The sequence below is a fragment of the Mus musculus genome, chromosome 12, assembly GCF_000001635.26.
Source record: "Mus musculus strain C57BL/6J chromosome 12, GRCm38.p6 C57BL/6J".
In the NCBI taxonomy this organism is placed as follows: domain Eukaryota; kingdom Metazoa; phylum Chordata; class Mammalia; order Rodentia; family Muridae; genus Mus; species Mus musculus.
Genome location: NC_000078.6, coordinates 102757812 through 102779280, shown reverse-complemented (window position 1 = coordinate 102779280; position 21469 = coordinate 102757812). Strand labels below are relative to the sequence as shown.

The window sequence follows — 21469 nt, the reverse complement described above, 5'->3', positions numbered from 1 at the left end:
GGAAGGAAAACTGCAGTGTGGCACTGCCAGCCAAGGCAGCTAAAGGGACAGCTTCGTGATAAAATTACCACACACACTTAATATGGAGTAGAGAAAATGACAGATAAAATAAAGTGTATGTGACAATTCTCAAGAGTGCTTACAGGGCCTGCCCCTGAGAAGGCTAATGGAGTCGGGGGACTTGGAATTGTAGTCTGTCTCTTGTTCTCTGCCTCTCTTGCTTAAAAATCTTTCTTGGTAGCCCTGGCTGGCCTAAAACTGTGTAGACCACACTGGCCTCAAACTCAAGAGCTGCCTGCTTCTGCCTTCTGAGCGCTGAGGTGTGTGTCTCTATCCCTGCTTGCTACTTTTTTATTGTGCCATTTTCTTTTTTTAATGGGGCTTGGAGTTGGGCCTCGGGTATCGTAGGCACGTGCTCCACTACCAAGGGAAAGCCATCAGCCCCTGCTCACGTGTTTATTTGGAGTGAGCACACATGCCACATAGAGCTTGTGGGGGTTGAGGACAACTTAGAGGAGTCAGTTCTCTCCTTCCACCTGGGACCCAAACTCGGGGTGTCAGACTCCACCCACTCACCAGCCATGGCTGAATTCTCACATGACCTATATTAACTCTTCAAATTAAAGGAAAAAGACTAAATATTACTTCCTCACTTCTCAAAACCTTTTCACCTTTTTTTGTTCCAAGCATCACGTGATGCCCGGAAGACAGCATTCCACATCACTCCTCCCCAACTTCTGTGCTGATTCTTTCTGCCTCTCCTTCCATTTGCCTAATCCTTGAAAGGGGCGCTGTAGATGTCTTCATTTAGGGCTGACCAGTCAAGGGTCACAAGTTCTCAGCAATCTGAGCAGTTATAGGTCTCTTAAGTAACCGACTGCAGCACTCGTGTCTGACCAGAAACCTACGTATTTACAAGGCCATTTGCCAGGTACAGTGTGTCCATCTGCTGCTGCCTGGCACACCACTAGCCCATAGTTTCCAGAATGCCATCCCATACTACAAATACAAAACCAAGTGATTTGAAACTTGGTAATTTCTAGGACCTGGGTCCCTTTTCTTAGCCATCCTATCAGATTGCTAGTTACTTGCTGCGTTCCTGGCTATACCCAAGGGCACCTTTCCTGGCTCAGAGGATGCCTTCATCAAGGTTTTAACTACAGGAACAGCTCAAGGATGAGAGAACACTTCATTCACCTGACTGTGGGCAGTATCACTCTCCCCATCTCTCTCTGACAGCATCCGTTACTGAAATTGGACAGAGGCTGGTAGCCCTGAACCTCATATCCACCACTCAACAGTGATGGGCTACCAGCATGTGAGTACTCGTTTTTGGGTAGGTCCTGGGATTTGAACTCAGGTCACACTTGGCAGCAAACTCTCTTAACCCTGCTGAGCCATTTCCCCAAGAGCCAGGGCCCATTTTATAGAGTAGCAGACACAAAATGAACTGCCTCCAATTCAGAACCGGAACCTGGAACCTGGGGTAGGAAAGCTGTGGGCAGACACACCACCAGCCTTGTAGATTTAGGTAAGGCTAACAAACAGGACCAAGAACAATCAGAAAAGCAACTATTTTGAATAGGTTTAATTTGGATTTTACAGAAACCTGATTGAAGTATATTGAGTAATAATTTCTACAAAAATGTACATACAATGCCAGAATTCCTTAAAAGCAACTAGTATCACATTTTCTTCTGCATAAAACATGCATTAATATCAACTGCCACATGTTGGCCCAAACCATCTCTACGAGAATAGTAAGAAAACTAGTTGTGAATAGGTACAAAAAGAGGTTTTCTGGTTAAGTAGGGAACCTTTCTTATGCAAGCCCTTCAACATAGGCTGGCTGTATTTTTGCTGCTCACTGACACTGCTGCTAAGCCTTGGTTCTGACCTATCAGGGGCAGACAGGAACTTGGTGGTTAAATCTGACATCTGGGAAGAGAGAAGTTTTGAGGATGTGCTGGTACATAGAAAGTGCAACTCTCAAATTCAAATCCTCAGCTCAGGAGACCCCGAGGCTGTGGGCACCGGGGGTCTGCCTGAGCCCTATCCAGGCCAGCTCAGTGCACACAGGCTTCGCCTGCAGCGGGAAGAACCTTGCAGCTCCACATAGCAGTCTTCCCAGGATCTGTCACTAGAAGGCTGCAAGCTGTATACAGTACCGAAGCCATGCCATTTCCTGAGGCCTTATTTGTAGGCTACTTCATCGTGACAAGGAACTCGAGTATTCATGCATACAACTGCTGCCCACACACAAAAATCCCCACCAACATGTGGCCTAAAATGTCTTTAATGTACCTCACCGTGTACTAGGGAAGACCTTGTTCCTCTGGAGGGTGCCACTTAGGTCTTTGTGGATCAAAAGATGTTTTCCACATAGACTGAGGGAGCTTAAAAAGACTTCACACCATCTGAAAGACTTCTCTCAAACACAGGACTTTATACAACAATCCATGAAGACCCTCCGAGCCGTCAGGAGGGAGTGGCTGTGCGCACTTTTACAAAGACTCAATATGTATATAGCTGAGGGCTTTGGCTGGAATCCTCCATCTTCTAGGGCTGTCACTGCCCCACTTACTACCACTATGGTCAGTCAGTATCCTTGCCTTCAGCAGATTCAAGGGGAAAAATATTCAGGTTCCAATAACATTTTCCTGACAGAACAGTATTAAAATAGGTCCATTTTTAATATATGTTTCTGCATATCCCTGATAATGTAAGGAACCAGAGGACTCTGTAAAGCACCCACGTTAGGGGGTAGGATCTGGTCATTTTTAGGCAGCAGCAAAGGGGCTCACATGAGTAGATTCCCTGGAAGCCCTGGGAGCAGTACAGTACTAACGCTGATGTTGGAGGGCCATTAGAATAGTAATGAAATTTCACTTCAAACTAATCAGCGAAATTCAGAACAAAGGCTTGCTTCCTCAATCCTGCCTTAAGCCAACCTCCCACAGACGACATCAGTCGCGGCTACCGTGAAGGTCGGTACAGAGAAAAGTCCCATCTCTTCAAGCCACGATCGAATCTCAGAAAGCGCTGAGCAGACTGGCAGAGCGGGCTTGAGGAAGCTTTGACCCAAGGCACCGTGATCATGGGGCAGAGGGGACTGCTCCCCAGAGGTTCGGGCTAACAGGAAGAGACCCTGCAAGACCCAGAAGACCCAGAGGGCAATAGCTCTGTGAGCGTACATATGGAAGTCATGGAACAAACTGCTAGAAAAGAAGCTAATTTGCTTTCACAAGATCAAATCAAACTTCTCAAACCATGAACAGAAAGAAGTCTTGGGCATCCTGGGCAGGAGAGCTGACGTCTGTGGAATGAGCTGTCACAGAGGCCGCTTGCTGAGAGACCAGTAGAAACCCTGCAGCTACTTAAGGAGAAGGCCTGAGGCCACGGGAGGATGGAAAGGGGACCAAGTGTGACACAGGTCTCTTTATTCCGGAACAGTGGCATTTTCGTGAACCTGACCGAGGAAGTGGCATTCCACTTTAGCTGCAGTAATACTGTAACCCGTCCACTCGCCTTCTCTTTTTTGATTGAAACTCTTCAAAGAACTGCTGAATGTCTTCTCTCTTAACAACCTGTTGATGAAAAGCCAAGATTTGAAAGGGGGCTACATTCTACAATAGCAACAAGAGATCAGAGCACTCACAAGCAAGCAAAAGGACTCGACTGGTTAATTCCAGAGGCAGGAAAGCTACCCTGGTAGCACAGTCAGTAATCCTAGTATAGGAAGACAGCCACAAGTTCAAGGCCAGCCTGGGCTACCTAATGTGTCCCAGTTTCAAAAACTACAAAAATAAAACAAAAAAGAATTGCAGGCACCCCTCCACTCACCACAGGATTAGATGTGGATAAGTTCACTGCAGTGCGAAACTGCGGTGTCCACACCTAAGCTGGCAAGCACCAGAGCAGAGAACATAGGACGCGCTGTGAGCGTACATTTGTGAGGCTGTCACTGACAAGAGTGGCAGATTTACGACTCAAATGAGTTTAATCAGTGGCACTGCTTTCTTTTCACAGCAGTGGGAGAAATCTTAAGGCAAATATTCTTCCCTATCAGTGTAGAAGAAAGCACAAAGCTGAGCTGAGGGTGGTGAGACAATGCCTTCATTCCCAGCACTTGGAAGGCAGAGGCCATGTATGTCTTTGTGTTCCAGGCCAGCCAGGGAAGAATTTGACAGGTCTCTGTATCTCAGTGTAGAGTTAACATCACTCTTTTACAGAAATGCTCACCAAGGCCCACAGAGGCTGGCCACTCAGTCACACAGCCAGGCAGCAGAGGACAATGGCTCAAACCTCAGTTTGTATGAAAACTATAGAAGCAGCATCCATCTAGCAGAGCCACTTGAAGATCAGGTGAGCTAGAGTCTATGATGCACAAAGCATCAGAATCCCCACACAATGACCCGAGAGACCTAAGGTCACTGCACATGCTCAGCAGCACAGCTTTCCTTCTGCTCTGCTCTGCACAGCACATCAAAGCACTCTGCTCTAGGTCTGTGCTTTCCCGTTGTACTCTGTAGCCGTGGCTGGCCTGGAACACAAAGACATACATGGCCTCTGCCTTCCAAGTGCTGGGAATGAAGGCATTGTCTCACCACCCTCAGCTCAGCTTTGTGCTTTCTTCTACACTGATAGGGAAGAATATTTTTCTCTAAAAAAATTTTTTTTAAATATACCTTGAGTCTGAAAAAGATGGTTGTTATATCAACAGAAAAATGGTTGGAGAGAAAATAAAGAAAAACCCTCAAAAAAAGAGTCAAATTATGGATGCACTGCTTTTAAGTTATGACAAAGGATTTAAAGCTTCGTATACAAAGCTGTCTGTAATACCAAGACCAAGGAAAAACATGGATTAAAATGAGGTAAGCTGGGACAACCTATCCCTGAGTCTACTGCAGCCATCACAAGACAGGTTTCTTCACCTCTTTTAAAATACAAAGACATGTGTTTATTGGTAGGAAGGAAGGATGGGGACAAGAGGAAGAGGAGGAGGAGAAGGAGGAGGAGGAGGGGAACAGAAGAAAAATGCACTTGAATGCACATGAGCAAAATAATCAATCTGACCTAACCTTGGATTACAAACATTAACAGCAAGCCATGAAGGAAAATTCTATTTACTCCCAGGTATTGTGGTTAGGAGACCTCAGCCCACACACAGCAGAGTGAAATTCTGAATTCTAGTTGTCTTCGGTCATGTTCACCTATTTACTAGGGGGAAGCACATGTACAAAGGTCAGAGGATAACTCTCAGGAGTGCCCTCCTTCCACCATGTGGGTTCCACGCAGGCTATCAAGCCTGATGACAGGTGCCCTTATCCACTGAACAATCTCATTGGCCACACAAATAATTAAAAATTTATGTATATTTTATGAGTATGGGTGTTTTGCCTGCATGTCTGTGCACCAACTGTATTCAGTGCCCACAGAAGCCAGTAGGAAGTGTTGGATTTCCTGGAATTGGAGTTACAGACAGTTATGAGCTGCCCTGTGGGTACTGAGAATCAAACTCAGGTCCCGTGGAAGAACAGTCCTCCTAACTGATGAGCCATATCTTCAGGTCCCCAAATAATGCCCCCTCCTTTGGAGACAGGGTTTCACTATGTAGTCCTGAGTGTCCTGGAACCCAGTGAAAGAGATCCACCTGCCTGTGCCCCCCAAGTACTGGGATTAAAGACATGTGCTACCATGCCTGGCCTGCCCCAAATTTTTCTAAAACTACATTTTCTGTTCTTTTAAATTATCCTATCAAGTGCAAAATTTTCTCTGTAGAAAATAGTATCAAATTGTAAACTGAAAAAGACATTATTTTTTTCTAATATGGTTCTGAGAATGGAACTAGGGTGTATTCTCAGGTAGGTGTGCCTGGTGTGCACACACACACACACACACACACACACACACACACACACACACACATATATACGTGTCCTGCTAAGATCACTTTGCACTGTATTCTGTACTAGGGTGTATTCTCAGGTAGGTGTGCCTGGTGTACACACACACACACACACACACATACGTGTCCTGCTAAGATCACTTTGCACTGTATTCCGTTGAGGCAGGATACCTACTGAAGCTGGAGCTGGCTGGTGGCTGAGAAGCTCTTGCAATCTTCCTGTCTCTGCCTCCACAGCACTGGGGTTACAGTTGCATGCAATTATACCAAGCTTTTTATATACACTTTGGAATTTAACCTCAGGTCCATGAGAGTTGCATATCAAGAGCTCTTTTCTGCTCAGCCATCGCCACGCTACATGATAAACTTAACAAAGAGCACTGTGACCACAGACTCCACCAGAATCAGACAGTGAGCTTGGCGCTAAAGCACCCTAAGGGTCTGAGGAGTACTAAGGTTACACAGGAGGCAAAAGCCACACTGTTCCCATGGCACATTCAATTCTAGCTCAAGGAGAGACTTTGCAGCAGAGAAAGACAGCAAAGATGTAACCCACAAGATGTGGCAAGTAGGGCTGGCTCTAAAGCACAAGCAGGCAGAGCTGAGCACAGTGACGCACACCTTTAATCCCAGCACTGAGTCCGAGACAAGTGGTTCTGAGTTTAAGGCCAGCCTGGTCTCAAGGGAATTCTAGGCTAGCCACCACTAAAGAGACTCTGTCTCAACAACAAAACCAAAGCCATTTGGGACAAGACCCTTTTAGTGTTCTGACTTTACAATTCATTTTACAGAAACAGCATCTTAGCCCCTATCTAGAAACCCAGAGACATAGCCTCCCTCATCCACGAGGACCAAGTCAGAGCCCAAGTAGACTGGCAGGACCCACAGCAGCAGTGCACCCAAGGGCCTCACCCAGATGCCCGGATCCACAGAGATGAAGGTGAGATTCTGCCATACACTTGAGCAGTGAAGACTGGGAAGTACCAATACATTTATCCAGAATTCTTTTTTTTTTTTTTTGGTTTTTTGGTTTTTTGAAGACAGGGTTTCTCTGTGTAGCCCTGGCTGTCCTGTAACTCACTTTGTAGACCAGGCTGGCCTCGAACTCAGAAATCCGCCTGCCTCTGCCTCCCAAGTGCTGGGATTAAAGGCGTGCGCCACCATGCCCGGCCAGAATTCTATTTTTAAAGCATTATACATCTTACAGTCATGCTATCTTACAGTAAGGACTATTGGTGCTGGAGATATGACTCAGTGGCTGCTCTTGCAGAGGACCTGCGCTTGGTTCCCAGCACCACATGGTGGCTCACAACAGCCTATAATTCAGTTCCAGGGCACCCAACTCCATCTGGCCTCCTAGGGGACAAGGCATGCATGTGGTACACATTCATACGTAGAGGCAACCATCATACACATAAAACAAAAATAAAATCTTTAAAACAGCGACAACAAAAAGTACAGACTTCCTACACAGGAGAATGTTTTAGCCCAGGATGGGAAGTCTCCTTCCAACTCTGGGCTTCTCAGAGTCCTAGTGTAACTGTTTCTGCTGAGTCATCCTCCCATTCCCGACCCAGGATCTGAATCAGCAGATTCCTTCCAATAGTCCTCCACTACAGTCAGACCCTATGTAACTGTCCTGCCCTTCACGTTTCGCTGTCTCTTTTCTGGTCCTTCCTAATCCCCCCTGACCTGCCAGTACCTAGAAAGTAGTTTCTGCGTTAAACTTTCACCTCCTCAGCCAGGCACGGTGCTCGGTCCTGTGATCCCAGCCTTTGGGAAGCTGAGATAGGCAGCAAAAAGGAAGTCAAGTCCTCCATTTAGGCTGTGCTTTTCTTTTGTTTGGTTGGTTTGGTTTTGGTTTTTCAAGACAGGGCTTCCCTGTGTAGCTCTGACTATCCTGGAGATGTCTCTGTAGACCAAGCTGGCCTCAAACTCATAGAATCACCTGCTTCTGCCTCCCATGGTGCTGTGCCACCATGCCTGGTGTTATTTTAATCTTTTTTCCCCCTAACAATTTTTTAACATTAAAGAAAATGAACAATTCATTCAAGCCAAAAAGCTGTGAATAAGGTTCTTGAACGCAACATACCGTGCCTTCATCAGCAAATCTCTTCAGGTAGTCCTTAAGTTCAGTCTTCAAGTCATTGTATTCTAAACCAAAAGCACAACAGTACCTCAAATTCACATAGGGATATACTTTTAAAACCTTTGCCATTGCTAGGCAAGTGTTTAACAGTTTATACCAATGTTTTCTTACTTAAAATCCAGAGAACATTGTTTCCCGCTCCTCTCAAGTCTGGCTTCCCTCATTATGGTGTCTGGGTTTAACAAGAACAAACACCTCCCAGAAATATCCTCACATTATAAACACTAGCTGAGCCTTCTGCAAAGGGCTAATTTCTCCGTAAATCAACTAACAGACTCATCAGACCACTTTTGTTGTTGTTGCTTTGCTGGTTTTAAGACAGGGTTTCTCTGTGTAGCCCTGGCTGGCCTGGAACTCACTCTGTAGACCAGGCTAGCTTCAAACCAGCTTGAGACCAGCTTGCCTCTGCCCCCCAAGTGCTAGGACTAACGGAGTGTGCCACCATCTCTACCAGCCTCATCAGACAGCTTTAAACTCATGTAGTCACTCAAATTTATGTATACTTGAGGCATTATCACAGCTGATGAATCTCTTAAACACAGACCCTATCACTGAAAAACAGGTTCTTGGAGTCTGCCTGTGCGTGTGCGTGTGCGTGTGCGTGTGAGTGTGCGTGTGTGTGAGTGCGTGTGCGTGTGTGTGTGCGTGTGCGTGCGTGCGTGCGCGTGTGTGTGCGTGCGTGCGCGTGTGTGTGTGTGTGTGTCTGTGTGTAAAAAAAAATGATTATAAGGGAAATGATCAATGCTATAATGGGGACACAAGTGGAAAGTGGCTAAAACTGGAACCTTAACTCAGCAGAGCATGCTGGAGCTTTCTGACTTCCTGTAAAGCATCAAGCACCCGAGGACGCTCAAAACTGCCACACTTCCCAAAGGGAGGTACAGTGCTCAGTGGAAATTCTTCTCGAAGGATGAAACACTCTTCTTACTAGTTGTTCAGATACCTACCCTCAGTTAAAATAGTTCATGCTGAGGGCTTCTTTCTTTTCCTTTCTTCCTTCCTGACTGGTCTCAAACTTACAAAAATCCTCCTGCCTCTGCCTCCCAAGTGCTGGGATTAAAGTATGCACCAGCGCCACCTGGGGAAAACTGTGGTTTCTTAAACATTATTGTAGCATGAAATGCTAATGATCCTTGGTAACAGCAACTAAACTTCAGAATTTTTAAAAATCAAACAATAGCTAAGGTCTACTACATAATTCTAGTTCTCGTTAGAGTTACAAACACAGGTGATCATCCATTTTCCTGCAAAATGAAGAAAGCCTTGTGAACAGAATTTACCACAGATGAGCTCCACTTGCTGGACTCTATTCATGCTGCTAAGGGTGTCCATTAAAGGGTCCCTTCTATCAGTTGCCTGGTCGTTCTTGCCTTTGTTCTCATAAGCCAGAACTGTATCACATTCATCTGTCAGGAACAGGACGTCTAGTTCTCCATACATTTTCTTTAAAAAAAAAAAAAAAAAAAAATTTTTTTTTCCAGTTCCCCCATTTAGAATGTCATTTTCAGAAAGTCAAATTAAGGAGAATAAATAATAACTTTAAAATTTTTTAAATTCACACCTAGAAAATTGTAAGCTTCAAAGTTGACTTGTTGAATTTATACTTTTGGCCCAGATTTTTTTCAGAAATCTTCCAACTTCCACAGTCTATATACTCTGAATTCAAAATCTACTAGTTTACTTTCTAAGCAATTCTAAGATGGCTCAGCGGTTAAGAGCACTGAGTGCTCTACCAGAGGTCCTGAGTTCAATTCCCAGCAACCACTGGTAGCTCACAACCATCTGTAATGAGATCCAGTGCTCTCTTCTTGTGTGTCTAAAGATAGCTACATTGTACTCATATAAATAAGTCTTTAAAAAAAAAAGGAACTTCATAAATTTGGCCCATAGGAAATCAGTGTCCCCTGAACTCAGATATCGATCCTTGAATAAGTCTCGCAGTGTCTACTCTGTGAACATCAAGTGGAGCCAAACACTCACCATACAGTCTTGACAGGTGCATAGTTTGCTGCGCCAGTTCAAGGGCCAATAGGTGGCAGCATCTTTCTTTACAAACTGCTTGGCTTGGAGTTCCTGAAGTCTGCAGCTGGACTGTGGCTCAGTTTTGATATTTTCTTTCTTAAACACTGTCTGAAATAAAATTAAGTTTTGAAGTGAGTTTTTGTATTTTTAAGTTTAAAGAAATAATTGTGTGTGGGTGCTTTGCCTGCGTGTGTTTCTCACCATGGTGCCCATGAAGGCTGTAAGAGGGCATCTGGAAAATGTGGGTTCTAGAAGTCAACTCCAGGTCCTCTGGAAAGCAGCCCAGTGCGTGCGCGCGCACGCGTTCTCACTCTCTCTCTCCCTCTCTCTCTCTCTCTCCCTCTCTCTCTCTCTCTCTCTCTCTGTGTGTGTGTGTGTGTGCGCGCTCACACACACACATGTGTACATGTGTAAGAAGGACACTGACATTCAAGAGTCTTCTTCAATCAATTTCTCTACTTTATTTTTTGAAACAGGGTCTCTCACTGAACCTAAAACTCACTGATTGGCTACAATATCTGTCAACAAACTCCAGGGATCGGCTCATCTCCAACATCCCAACACTGGGGTGCAGATGCATACTGCACAAGGCTTTGTTGTTTCAGACAGGCTATCACTATGCAGCTCAGGTTAAACTAGAACTTGCTATGTTAACTAGGCCAGCTTCAAACTCACAGAGATGTACCTGCCTCTGCCTCTAAGTGCTGGGATCAAAGTGCCATCCATGCCAACCTGGCCATTTTGTTTCATCACCTGGGTACTAGAGAACTCAAACCCTCATGCTTGTCTATCAAGCACTTTGTGACTGAGGCACCTCTCCAGCCCATGCCCAGCAACTTCTCATGGGTCTGGGGATCAAACTCCAGGTCCAAGCACACAGCCCCCAGTTTCACTTGGGATGTGGCATGAATGTCATACACTACCTGGAGGTCAGACTCAGAACTAGAGCTGCTGCAGGGCTCGTTCTTCTGCTCAGCTTTCACCTCGTTGACAGAATCCCTGCCATGCTCGGGAGCATCCTCTTTCAGGCCATTATCTTGGGGAGCTCCATTTTCAGGCTTGCTAACATCTTCATCTCCCATGCCAGTAGCATTTGGCAGCAGCCCATCATCTTCAGCAGATATCCTGGTGACTGTGGGTTCAACAAGACACACAACAAAGCTGGCCATAGGCCTCTCAGATCAAGAAATCACATTCTTAAAATATCTCAGACTAGGAAACAAGGCAACCTGAACCTCTGTAACAAGAAATGAATTAGGGGCTGGAGAGCTGGCTCAGCAGTTAAGAGCACTGGCAGCCCTTCCAGAGGTCCTGGGTTCAATTCCTAGCAACCACGTGATGGCTCACAACCATCTCATAATGAAATGATGTCCCCTTCTGGTATGCAGGTGTACATGCAGATATACATTAAATAAATAAAACTTAAAGAAAAAAAAAGAAAGAAAAGAAATGAATTAGCACTCTTACCAGTATGCCTGCCTAGCCAAATAAATGGTTCATTAAAAAATATGCATCACTACATAAGCACCTTATACATAAAGAATATACTACACCTGTTAAAAGAAGGGCTAACTAAAGAACCAAGGCAGTGGGAAAGGATTTAACTATTAAAAAAAAAAAAGAAAAGGACAATTCGAAAACACGAGCTTTCAGTTGCAAGGAGGGTCTGGAGACAAACAGCAAAGAAGCTCATGGTGGGTAAGGGTGCTGCAATCTAGGGCACAGCACCTGACACGGAGAGAAAGATAAGAAAAACCCAGACTGAGGACCCATGAGTTTGAGGCCAACCTCTGTGACAGAGAAACCTTACTTTGAAAAACAGCCAGACAGTGCAAGGGGAGGCTGAGTGGAAAGCTCCTGCCTAGCACCTAGACCTGAGGGTCGGGGTTTGATCCTTAGGACGACAGACACATCAGAACCAATCAGCCAAAAGCAAAAAGGAAACTCCTGTGGGAAATGCATATAGCTCAAATGTCTGTAAAAGGGGGGCACTATCTGGGAGGAGAATGAACAGGAAGAGCTGTGACCGCAGCAGCCCGGAGGTTGCTAGTGGAGGGAGATCTTAGGCACAGCTATAGCTTGTAGCTTTTATGTTCAAAATCCCTAAAGGTGAGCCCAGGAAATCAAGATGGCACAGCAGGAAATACGCCCAGTTAAGTGGAATCATCAAATAGAGCTATCCCCATGACATCTTGTGCTTTTACTGTTTCTCGGTGTGTTACCTCATAACATGTCGTTTCCCCATCTTCTATGGGTGGGATACATACACATCACAAAATATGTAAGTTAAAAGCCAACCTGCAGTGCTGTGGTATCAAAAGGTATGGCTTTTAGAAGGTGACTAGGTCACAGGGCCTCCCATCATAACTGCAATTAACATTCCTAGGAGACTGCATGTTCTCTCCATGGCTTGAAGACACATGTATGAAGAATGGCCTTCACATCCATCAACTTGACCTTTACTGTCAGCTTTAAGAACTATGAGCAATATTTACCCATTATTCAAAAGTCTAATGCATTGTGTCACAGCCATAAGAATTATGATGCCAATCCTTTCAAAACATGTCTTATATTTAACTACGTACTTTAGTTCTATTTGTTCTTCAAAATCCCACCCAAATACTTTCTCTAACTCTGGTCACATCAATACTCTGCATCATAGTATTCAAGTTCACATTTGTTCCTGGTAGGCTCCCAACCAGTCCACTGGGTAGAAGAGGGGCATAGCTGGATGTTTCTAGATCTCTCTAAAGTCCAGTTAGAAATAGCTACTAAAAATTCTTGATTGAACACAGAGATTTCATGAGCACAAACCTGTGTCACATCAACCTCACAGAAACACTCACTCACCTGCCAACTGGGCAGCATAAGCCCACAAGAAAGAACAGCGCCTCATACAAGCCTGGCACACCATCTCCTGGAAATCCCCACTCTCAGGGGGAATGGCACCAAGATGCTGTGGATAGAGAAACCCAGATGTTTCCTGTGATCGCCAAGTCCTCTATGATGTGTGCTTTTATAAACAGAGAGTACAAGAATACACTGACTACATCCTCATCAAAAGGAATATAAAATAAAACAGAAAAATACTGTTTTGAGACAGGGTCTCACTATGTAAGTGCTGGCAGGCTTGGAAATTGCTATGTGAACCAGATTGGCCTTGAACTTACAGCTGTCAGCCAGTCTCTGCATTCCAAGTACTAGGATTAAAGGTGTGTTCTTTGACCCAGTGAGCAATTTCCCAGCCCCATTTATTTGAGACAGGGTCTCAAGTAGCTGAGGGTAGCCTTGAACTTCAGATCTTTCTTCCTCACCCACTAAGTGCTAGAATGTTGCTTACCCTGCCATGGAACCAGTCTTCACAGACCACACACTGTATCATCTCATCTGGAACCTGACCCAAAAAAAAAAAAATGTTAATGATTGTTTTGAATTCTAGGGAACAGAAGTAAATCTGGCCCACAGCAGAATTAAAAATTAGGTAATTAGGTAATTCTCTAGCAACTCTGAGGAAAGTCAAGAGGACAGGCCCATTCTAGATGAAGTAGTTTCCAAGTGAGCATCAAAGCTCCTTGACAGTCAACACTAGGAAAACTGCACCCCAAAGTAGAGTCTGGGGGGTGATTTTCTATTTATCTTAGGCTTTCATACCAACTAGTTAACATTTTACTGTTTTCCCATCCCTTTACTGTGGTGTTTTATTAAGAAATACATACATACATACATACATACATACATACATACATACATATATACAATAGAAGTTTTGTTTTGTTTTCTGCCTCTTAATTTATTACTGTTTTGAGAGGGAGGGAGTCTTCTGTTTCAAAAGTACTGAAAGTAAACATTTTACCCCATTCTTAAAAAATATCCAGTTCTAAAAGATATTTGTTAAAGACACTTCAAATTTCCCCTTATATACAATGTGATTCAATAATTATGGTTCCAAGTGATTAAAAAGCCAGAAAGGTGGAAGTTAACTCCTCTATATGCACAAAGTACTCTTTCAGATCCATAAATATACAAACAAAACATTGCCTAAGGATATGAAAAGCCAGCACAGAGATCATTGTAGATATCCCCAAAACTCAGAAAACTGTGTAATCTCATCATGCCTAGGGAGATGACTCAGTGGTTAAGAACACTTGGTATTCTAACAAAGAACCCAGCACCCACAGAGTGGCTGAAGCCCTGCTGACCTCCATGTGCACCAGGTACACACTTGGTACACCTGCATACACATGGGTAAAACACACATACATAAAATACAGAAAAACAATTCTAAAGGAACTAATAATACATGGTCCTACGTCATTTATCTGCCTGGCAAGGCTTTAAAGGGTTGATAATACATGGAGCTAAGAGTGTAAAGAAAATTGTTAAGGGATCCCTGCAGTCAAAGCTGAGTTTAAAACAAGACAAGACTACACTCTAAGACTGTCTCACTTTTTTGCCACGATGGCACTGAAATCAAAAAGTGACTATCCCCCACCCCAAAGCCAAAGCCAAAGTGAAGGCCTTGAAAGCCCAAATGGGTGTGTTAAAAAGCATCCACAGCTACAAAAAGATATGCAATGCCACCCACCTTCCTGCAGCCCAAGATCCAAATACCATCAAAAGCCAGGAGGAACAAGCTTGACTTCTAAGCTATCATCAAACTCCCCGTGACCACTGAGTCAGCCACAACAAGATGAGAGACAACAACATACTTGTGTTCACTGTGGATGTCAAGGCCAACAGGCACCAGATCAAATAGGCTATGACACTGATGTGGCCAAAGTCAACATTCTCAGAAGGCCTAATGGAGAAAAGGCAGGAAGAGGGCTATGTTCGGTGGACTCCTGATTATGATGCTCTGGATGTTGCCAACAAAGCTGGCAATTGATTGGCAATCTAAACCAATTATAGCTGGCTAACTCTACATGTACACATTTTTTTTCACCATTAAACGAAAGGAATGGAGGGAGTGAGGAAGGAAGAGAAATACTATCAAAATAACTACCACTGGCTGAACTCTTTTGGTAGTCACAATCACAATTTTAAATACAGACAAGAGTATTCTTAGACCCACCAACAGCTGTGCTTTTATATAACACCTAGAGTGCTATATAGAGTTAGATACCTGTGGATGGACACTGAAGCCTGTAAGGGGCCATCTAGACAGTAATGTTCTGCCACAGAACAGTTAACTGACTTATGGAAGCTACAAGGCAGGCTTACATTTGTCTTCTCCTCTTATCTTGTAGAGACAGGATCTCCCTATGTAGCCCTGACTGGCTTGGACTTCATCATGTGGGTCAGGCTGACCTTGAACTTGTGAATGAGTGCCAGCCTCTATCTCCTGAGAGCTAAGACTAAAGAAGCTGACTGGGAAAAGCTAGTTGCAGAAGTGAATGCACAGAATAACTCAGGGATTTTGTTTACACTTGTTATTGAAATTTTAAAAGAAGCCTATTAGCATAGCTATTTTCTTTCACAGAGGAAAGAAGCTGAGATTTCTTAGAAAATATCTGAGGGTGGGAAAAGAAAGTCCTCTCCGAAATTTTCATTCTATGGTATACAAAAATAAGCAAACAAAAACTAAAACAAGCAGCAATAACAAAACCCCAGTTCAGTTTGAGTTTATTTTAAACTTCTGATTCTCTTACCTCATCTTCAGGATCAGGATAAGGTCTCTTACAAACGCAGTATAATCCAAAAAAGTTGTCATTGTACTTATTGCAAGAATTTACCTTTGATTTGTCCTGAAAGAGAATAAATTTCAGTACCTATACTGTCTAATACTAGGTCATGCACCATGCAACTTATACATTTAAGAAATCCCCGCACTAAGTATCTTCCTACAAGCTAGTCATTAACTTTCAAGTAACAAAAAAAAAGTCACTACTCAACAAATAATTTTTTAAGCTACAGAGACAAAAACAGAAAAAAAATACCTTATTTTCTCTATCTTCTTTGTAGCAACTGAGAAAATTTTATTTATATACTCATACAATAAAACAAAAAAAAAATCATATGTATGACCAGCTTGTCTAGGATTTCAATACACTCTTTTAAAAAGAGTCTTCGAGCTGGGCATGGTGGCGCACGCCTTTAATCCCAGCCCTTGGGAGGCAGAGGCAGGCGGATTTCTGAGCTCGAGGCCAGCCTGGTCTACAAAGTGAGTTCCAGGACAGCCAGGGCTATACAGAGAAACCCTGTCTCAAAAAAACAAAAACAAAAACAAAATAAAACAGTTTTTGAGACAGGGTCTGTGTATTTCTAGCTGGAATCCAGGGTGACCTTGATCTCTGAGATCCACCTGTTTCTGACTCGGCAGTTCTGAGAATACAGGTGAGCAAGCACCACCATACTTCACTTCCTTTTGGTTTGGGCACTTGAGTGTAGGCGCCTGTAGAGGCGAAAGGAATGATTCCCTTGGAGCTGGAGCTACAGACAGTTCTACACAACTGGGTGCTGGATGCTGTCCTCCAGAAGCACAGTACATGCCCTCAGCTGCCAAGCCCTCTCTCTAACCCAGACATTTCCTTAAATGCAGGAGTGAATACTAAGACTTTCAGGTTATTGGAGTACAAAAGGAGGAAAAGTGATTATCAAAAATTAGTCATAAACTTAAAGGAGGAAACAGGTTTCAGCAATTATTAATGATGAACATGGCGTTCTCCATCCTTCTTCCTTCATCTGCAGTTTCCTACAGCTTCTGTGAAAGCATTGTTTGATTGTGTTTTGCAGACAAGTTCTTAGCACAGCTCTTCACTCAGCCCCATGCTTTGCTCTAGAAACCTCAGCATGGCCCAGGTAAAGATCAGCCTAAAGAGCATCTCCTCCCAGACCTGGACTATTAACTATAATCTATATTGTAGACTCTCAACACATTATCTAGTGTTTCCAACCACATAAAAGTGAAAATACTCAAGAGAAAATGTTTTGGAAAATATTTTGGTGGGTTTTTTTTTTGTTGTTGTTGTTTTGTTTCTTGTTTTTTGTTTTGTTTTGTTTTTTTTTTACACTTTGGTAAATACCAACCTCAGCTCATTAAGTACACTTAAAAAAAAAAAAAGATTTCTTTTTATTTATATGGGGCAGGTGGGGTCCCCTGGAGCTGGAGTTACAGGTAGCTGTGGATGCTGGAACTGGGAAGAGCAATCAGTGCTCCTAGCTACTGAGCCACCTCTCCATCCCTGCTCCCAAGTACATTTGTAATCACAGTGCTTACTTACAGGAAATAATTTGCATTCCAAGTTTTTAAACTTGCTGTTTCCACAATCACAACGAAAATTTCTATTAAAAAAAAAAGAACATATATTTACGTCTTCTTTTGAAATTAATCACTCTTTCAGTACCAACCATAACTCCCTCTGACTCATTCCTAGACTCTAAATGGCAGCCTTTCTGATGTTCGTGTCTCTTGTTGGAGTTTTCCAACAATAAAACAGATAAATACAAATTACCATTCTGGACATCACAACACATAAAAAACAAATATCTGTATCACTCACACACACAAACAAATGAGATAATGAAAAGATGAGAAGTTTGAGCCAGTCTCCATAATTAAAAGGCCTATAGAAAAACCATTCTCTCCCATATTAATTTTTACCAACACACAATTATTCTGAATAAAAAGCAAGATTAAGCAGCCATTGAGGTTGCGAAAGAATCTAAACATTCAGAAGACACTCAGGAAAAAGCATTACCTTTTTGTGTATAGTTCAAACAGTTTATGGCTTCCATGACATTCGTAACTGCAAGCTAGACAAATCCCTGCGGGCTCTTCTCCCTCTGGCGTGCAGGTGCTGCAGGCGTACAGTGCTTGTCTCCCCACTGAGCCCTGAGACACCAGCCCAAAACAAAAGGGAAGAAGAACAGAAAGACTAGTTAACCAACAAAGGGTCAAAACCACTATTTCAAGCCCCAGATCTATTCGGATGCTTAGCTTTATGTAAATTTTTTTCTTATAGCAATAGGAAGTTTAAATCTGTGAATAACTTGATCTGTTTAATCATTTTAACACATGAAAATAAAGGTGAGTTTACAGTTTACAGGTTTAAAAGATTAATACACCTTTTTTTTTTTTTTTTTTTTTTGGTTTTTCGAGACAGGGGTTCTCTGTGTAGCCCTGACTGTCCTGGAACTCACTCTGTAGCCCAGGCTGGCCTTAGCTCAGAGATCTGGCTGCTTCGGCCCCTGAGTGCTGGGTAATCCGTGTGCCACCACCACTTCGCTCACATTTCTCTTCTTTTTTTAAAGAGGTTTTAGTTATTTATATTATGGATATGAGTACCCTATTTGCACGTATGCCTGCATAACGGAAGAGGGAAGGCATGGACCTCATTACAGATGGTTGAGAGCCATCATGTGGTTGCTGGGAATTGAACTCAGGACCTCTGGAAGAGCAGCCAATGCTCTTAACCACTGAGCCATCTCTCCAGCCCTCACATTTCTTATTTTAGAAATTCTTATAATTCAACCATACAGAAAAATTAATCATTTTAATTTGGGGAGAGATGTATGGGGAAGCATCTAGAAGTATAATTATGCCCACTACTTACTGTCAAGTAATGAAGTATAAAAAAGGGCAAGTGTGTTCAACAGAGACAAATGTTTTAAAATGTTGAAGGAAAAATAGCAAAACTTAGAAGTGTTGGTAAGGGGATTCTCAGCACACAGGGCCGTGGTAGAGGGGACAGAGCACAGGTCCATACTGGTGCAGCAAATGCTTTACTGAGCCTGCCAGTGAACTACCACACACACTTCTATTCTATTTCAATCTGCTCCTAGTTTACTAAAGAATTTGCCGGGCCAGCGAGATAGCTCCGTGGGTAAAGTCACTGGCTCTGTAAGCCCGGAAACCTTCGGTCCACCTCCAGAACCTATACAGAGGTGGTGAGGACAACCGCTTCCATAAGGCTGTTCCCTGATGCCTGTCTGCATATGCTATGTGGTACATGTGCCCACACACATCAGTAAGCAAGCTTGTTAAAATCAACCTGGAGTTAGAGAGAGATGGCCCAGAGCTTAAACGCACATACTGCTCTCTCAGAGAACTAGCATTGAGTCCCTAGTACCGTGTTGGCAGCGCACAACCCCCTGCAACTCCAGTTCCAGGGGGATCAGATTCTTCTGCCCTCAAGAGCATCTGTGCGCACATGCACATAGCCACACAAATACTTGAAAATCTAACAAAACAAAAGACTGCCAGGTGGTAGTGGTGGTACACACTTTTAATCCCAGCATTTGAGAGGCAGAGGGAGGCATATTTCTAAGTTCCAGGACAGCCAGTGCTACATAGAGAAACTCCGTCTCAAAAAAACTAAAAGAAAATAATTATTATTATTGATATACTTATATAGAGATATGACTATTTAAAAACAAAAACTTAGGACCAGGCCTTTAATCCTAGCACTTGGGAGGGAGGTGGATCCTTGTGAGTTCAAGGTTAGCCTGGCCTACATAGTGAGTTTCAGACCAATTAGAACCACTCAATCTGACTGTCTCAAAAAACAAAAACAAAATTCACCAGAAACAAGACTTTAAGCCAAGCATGGTGGTACACACTTGTAATACCAGCAGCACTTGGGAAGTGAAGATAGTCAAAAATTCAAGGCAGATCTGAGGGACATAAGATCCTACCCCCAATTTTAGTTAGTATTGTATAAAAATAAGTATATTAATAAAGAGCTTACATACAGACTTAGGATCTTTCTTTCTTTCTTCCAATGAAGGGGTGGGTGTGTGGTTTAATGGTCACAATGAAAAAGAGAAATAAAAAGGAAAGGACATGCCTGTTCCTTGGGAGGTTGAAGGAAAAAGTTTACTATAAAAGGAAGAGCTCGGAGGCAAGGACTTTTAGGAGAGTCCAGAGGCTAAAGATTCTGAACTGGGCCCTGGGAGAAGAGCAAGGAAGGGTAGGGGATAGGGATGGGGAGCCAGGTGCTACAGCCAGGAGACCCAAGAGAGCTGCATAAACAAAACGGCTGCATTATTTAGGGAAGGGAAGCTGGGGGAAGGGTAGCCCGGCTCCTGGGCTGGAGAAGTCTGGGAAAGTGGATTGGGTATGTCTGCCAGGAGAGTCCCGGAAGGGACAGAAGGGCAGGGAGAACCAGGAGGCCACCATCGGCTTTGATATGTTAAATAGGCACAACAGCAGAGTCCAGGGTTTGAAACCTAACAATGATCCTCCAAATTTAAATACCAGCGACCATGCTGTGACTACTTCTGGGATACAAGATTTATTCAACAATTTTACAGTGCAAACCCAACTTGGTCAACGAAGACAACTAGTATTATGACTTCAGTCCACGCCACACCATAACTCCAAGTCCCTTCACTCCTACCCCAGTCTCCCACTCCACCCATGGGCATAGTTAGCCTGTTTCCTTCCACCAATTCTCATCCTTGTTGTTAAGTTTCCTTCCTACCCACCCTTTTCCACGTTAGTACTTAAATGTACAGTATGCGTCACTAAACACTACATCTCAGCCCCTCAAACTCTCTCGTTCAAAAGGTCCCACAAATGCCAAACAGATCCTTTTCTCCTCTTGGCTTTCCAGTCCCCAGAGAGAGGGGATGTCACATAGCACATACACACGAAACTTCATTTAACCAGAAAGGGGGTGAGGTGGGGGCAGCTAGCAGTTAAACTAGACTACAGGAGTGTCCGGAAGCCGAACCTCACCGGAAGATTTTCAAAGCCGGCCCACTTTCCCTTTACTTTTCCCCATCTGGTCCCTAATTAAGATTCTTGGGCGGTGGGAGAAGTGGAGCGAAGAATATCTGGGTTTGAGAGATCACGAGAACAACCTCGTGAAAAGCAGGCCACCAAGAGGCGACAACTGGAGGACCGGAGCCTGCAGTGTACCATCAGCGGAACCGAGGGACAGCCCTGGTGGCGACAAGCTGAGGATGAAATGGCAGCCGGGCCGGGGCTGTAGAAGCACAGAGTAAAGGGCCGCCGTGAGTGGGCCCGGCCGCGGCCAGCGGGAAACAGACAGGACGGCGGGAGCAGCCGGGCCGCGCGCACCTGCGAGTAGGAGCACTTCTCCGAGTCGCTGCCGCCCAGGACGGCGCACGCCTCATTCTCCAACTCCTCGTCTTCCTCGAGCACGTCCACCAGCGACACCACGGGCTCCAGCTCCGCCTGGCACTCGGTGGGGCTCTCGGCTCCGGCCATCCTCAACTGTCACCGGGCTCCGCTGCGTGGGCCCAGGAGGAGGCGGGAAAAGTGGCCGCCGCCAGGGGCGTCGCGAGAAGGCGGGGCCCCGTGAGGAGGCGGAGCCCGAGCACCAGACAGCCAATCCTAAGGAAGGACACGGAAGAAAATGGGCGGGCCAATTTCGGGAAATCGGAAGTCATTCCTCCTCCTCCTCGCCTCTCCCGCCCGCCCCGGC

The 21469-nt window shown here is 44.3% G+C and overlaps 1 protein-coding gene across 1 annotated transcript; it reads right to left on the bottom strand.

The window, feature by feature from the left end:
* Nucleotides 1-1579: 1579 nt before the first annotated feature.
* On the bottom strand, nt 1580-21306 carry Ubr7 (ubiquitin protein ligase E3 component n-recognin 7 (putative)). The gene is made up of 11 exons (NM_025666.2): nt 21103-21306; nt 17777-17910; nt 17300-17360; nt 15728-15823; nt 13420-13473; nt 12930-13035; nt 11003-11211; nt 10038-10187; nt 9338-9500; nt 8001-8062; nt 1580-3587 (listed from the first exon to the last, which is right to left on the bottom strand). Exons 1-11 carry the CDS (start codon nt 21250-21252, stop codon nt 3495-3497), a joined length of 1278 nt encoding a protein of 425 aa, NP_079942.1. The 5' UTR covers nt 21253-21306; the 3' UTR covers nt 1580-3494.
* Nucleotides 21307-21469: the final 163 nt, after the last annotated feature.

Coding starts and splice junctions, on each gene's coding strand:
- Ubr7 (NM_025666.2), bottom strand. CDS start 21,252: ATGGCCGGAGCCGAGAGCCCCACCGAGTGCCAGGCGGAGCTGGAGCCC. Junction 13,474..15,727: donor ATCCTGATCCTGAAGATGAG/GTAAGAGAATCA, acceptor TTTTTGGGTCAG/GTTCCAGATGAGATGATACA. Junction 11,212..12,929: donor TTATGCTGCCCAGTTGGCAG/GTGAGTGAGTGT, acceptor TTGAACCCACAG/TCACCAGGATATCTGCTGAA.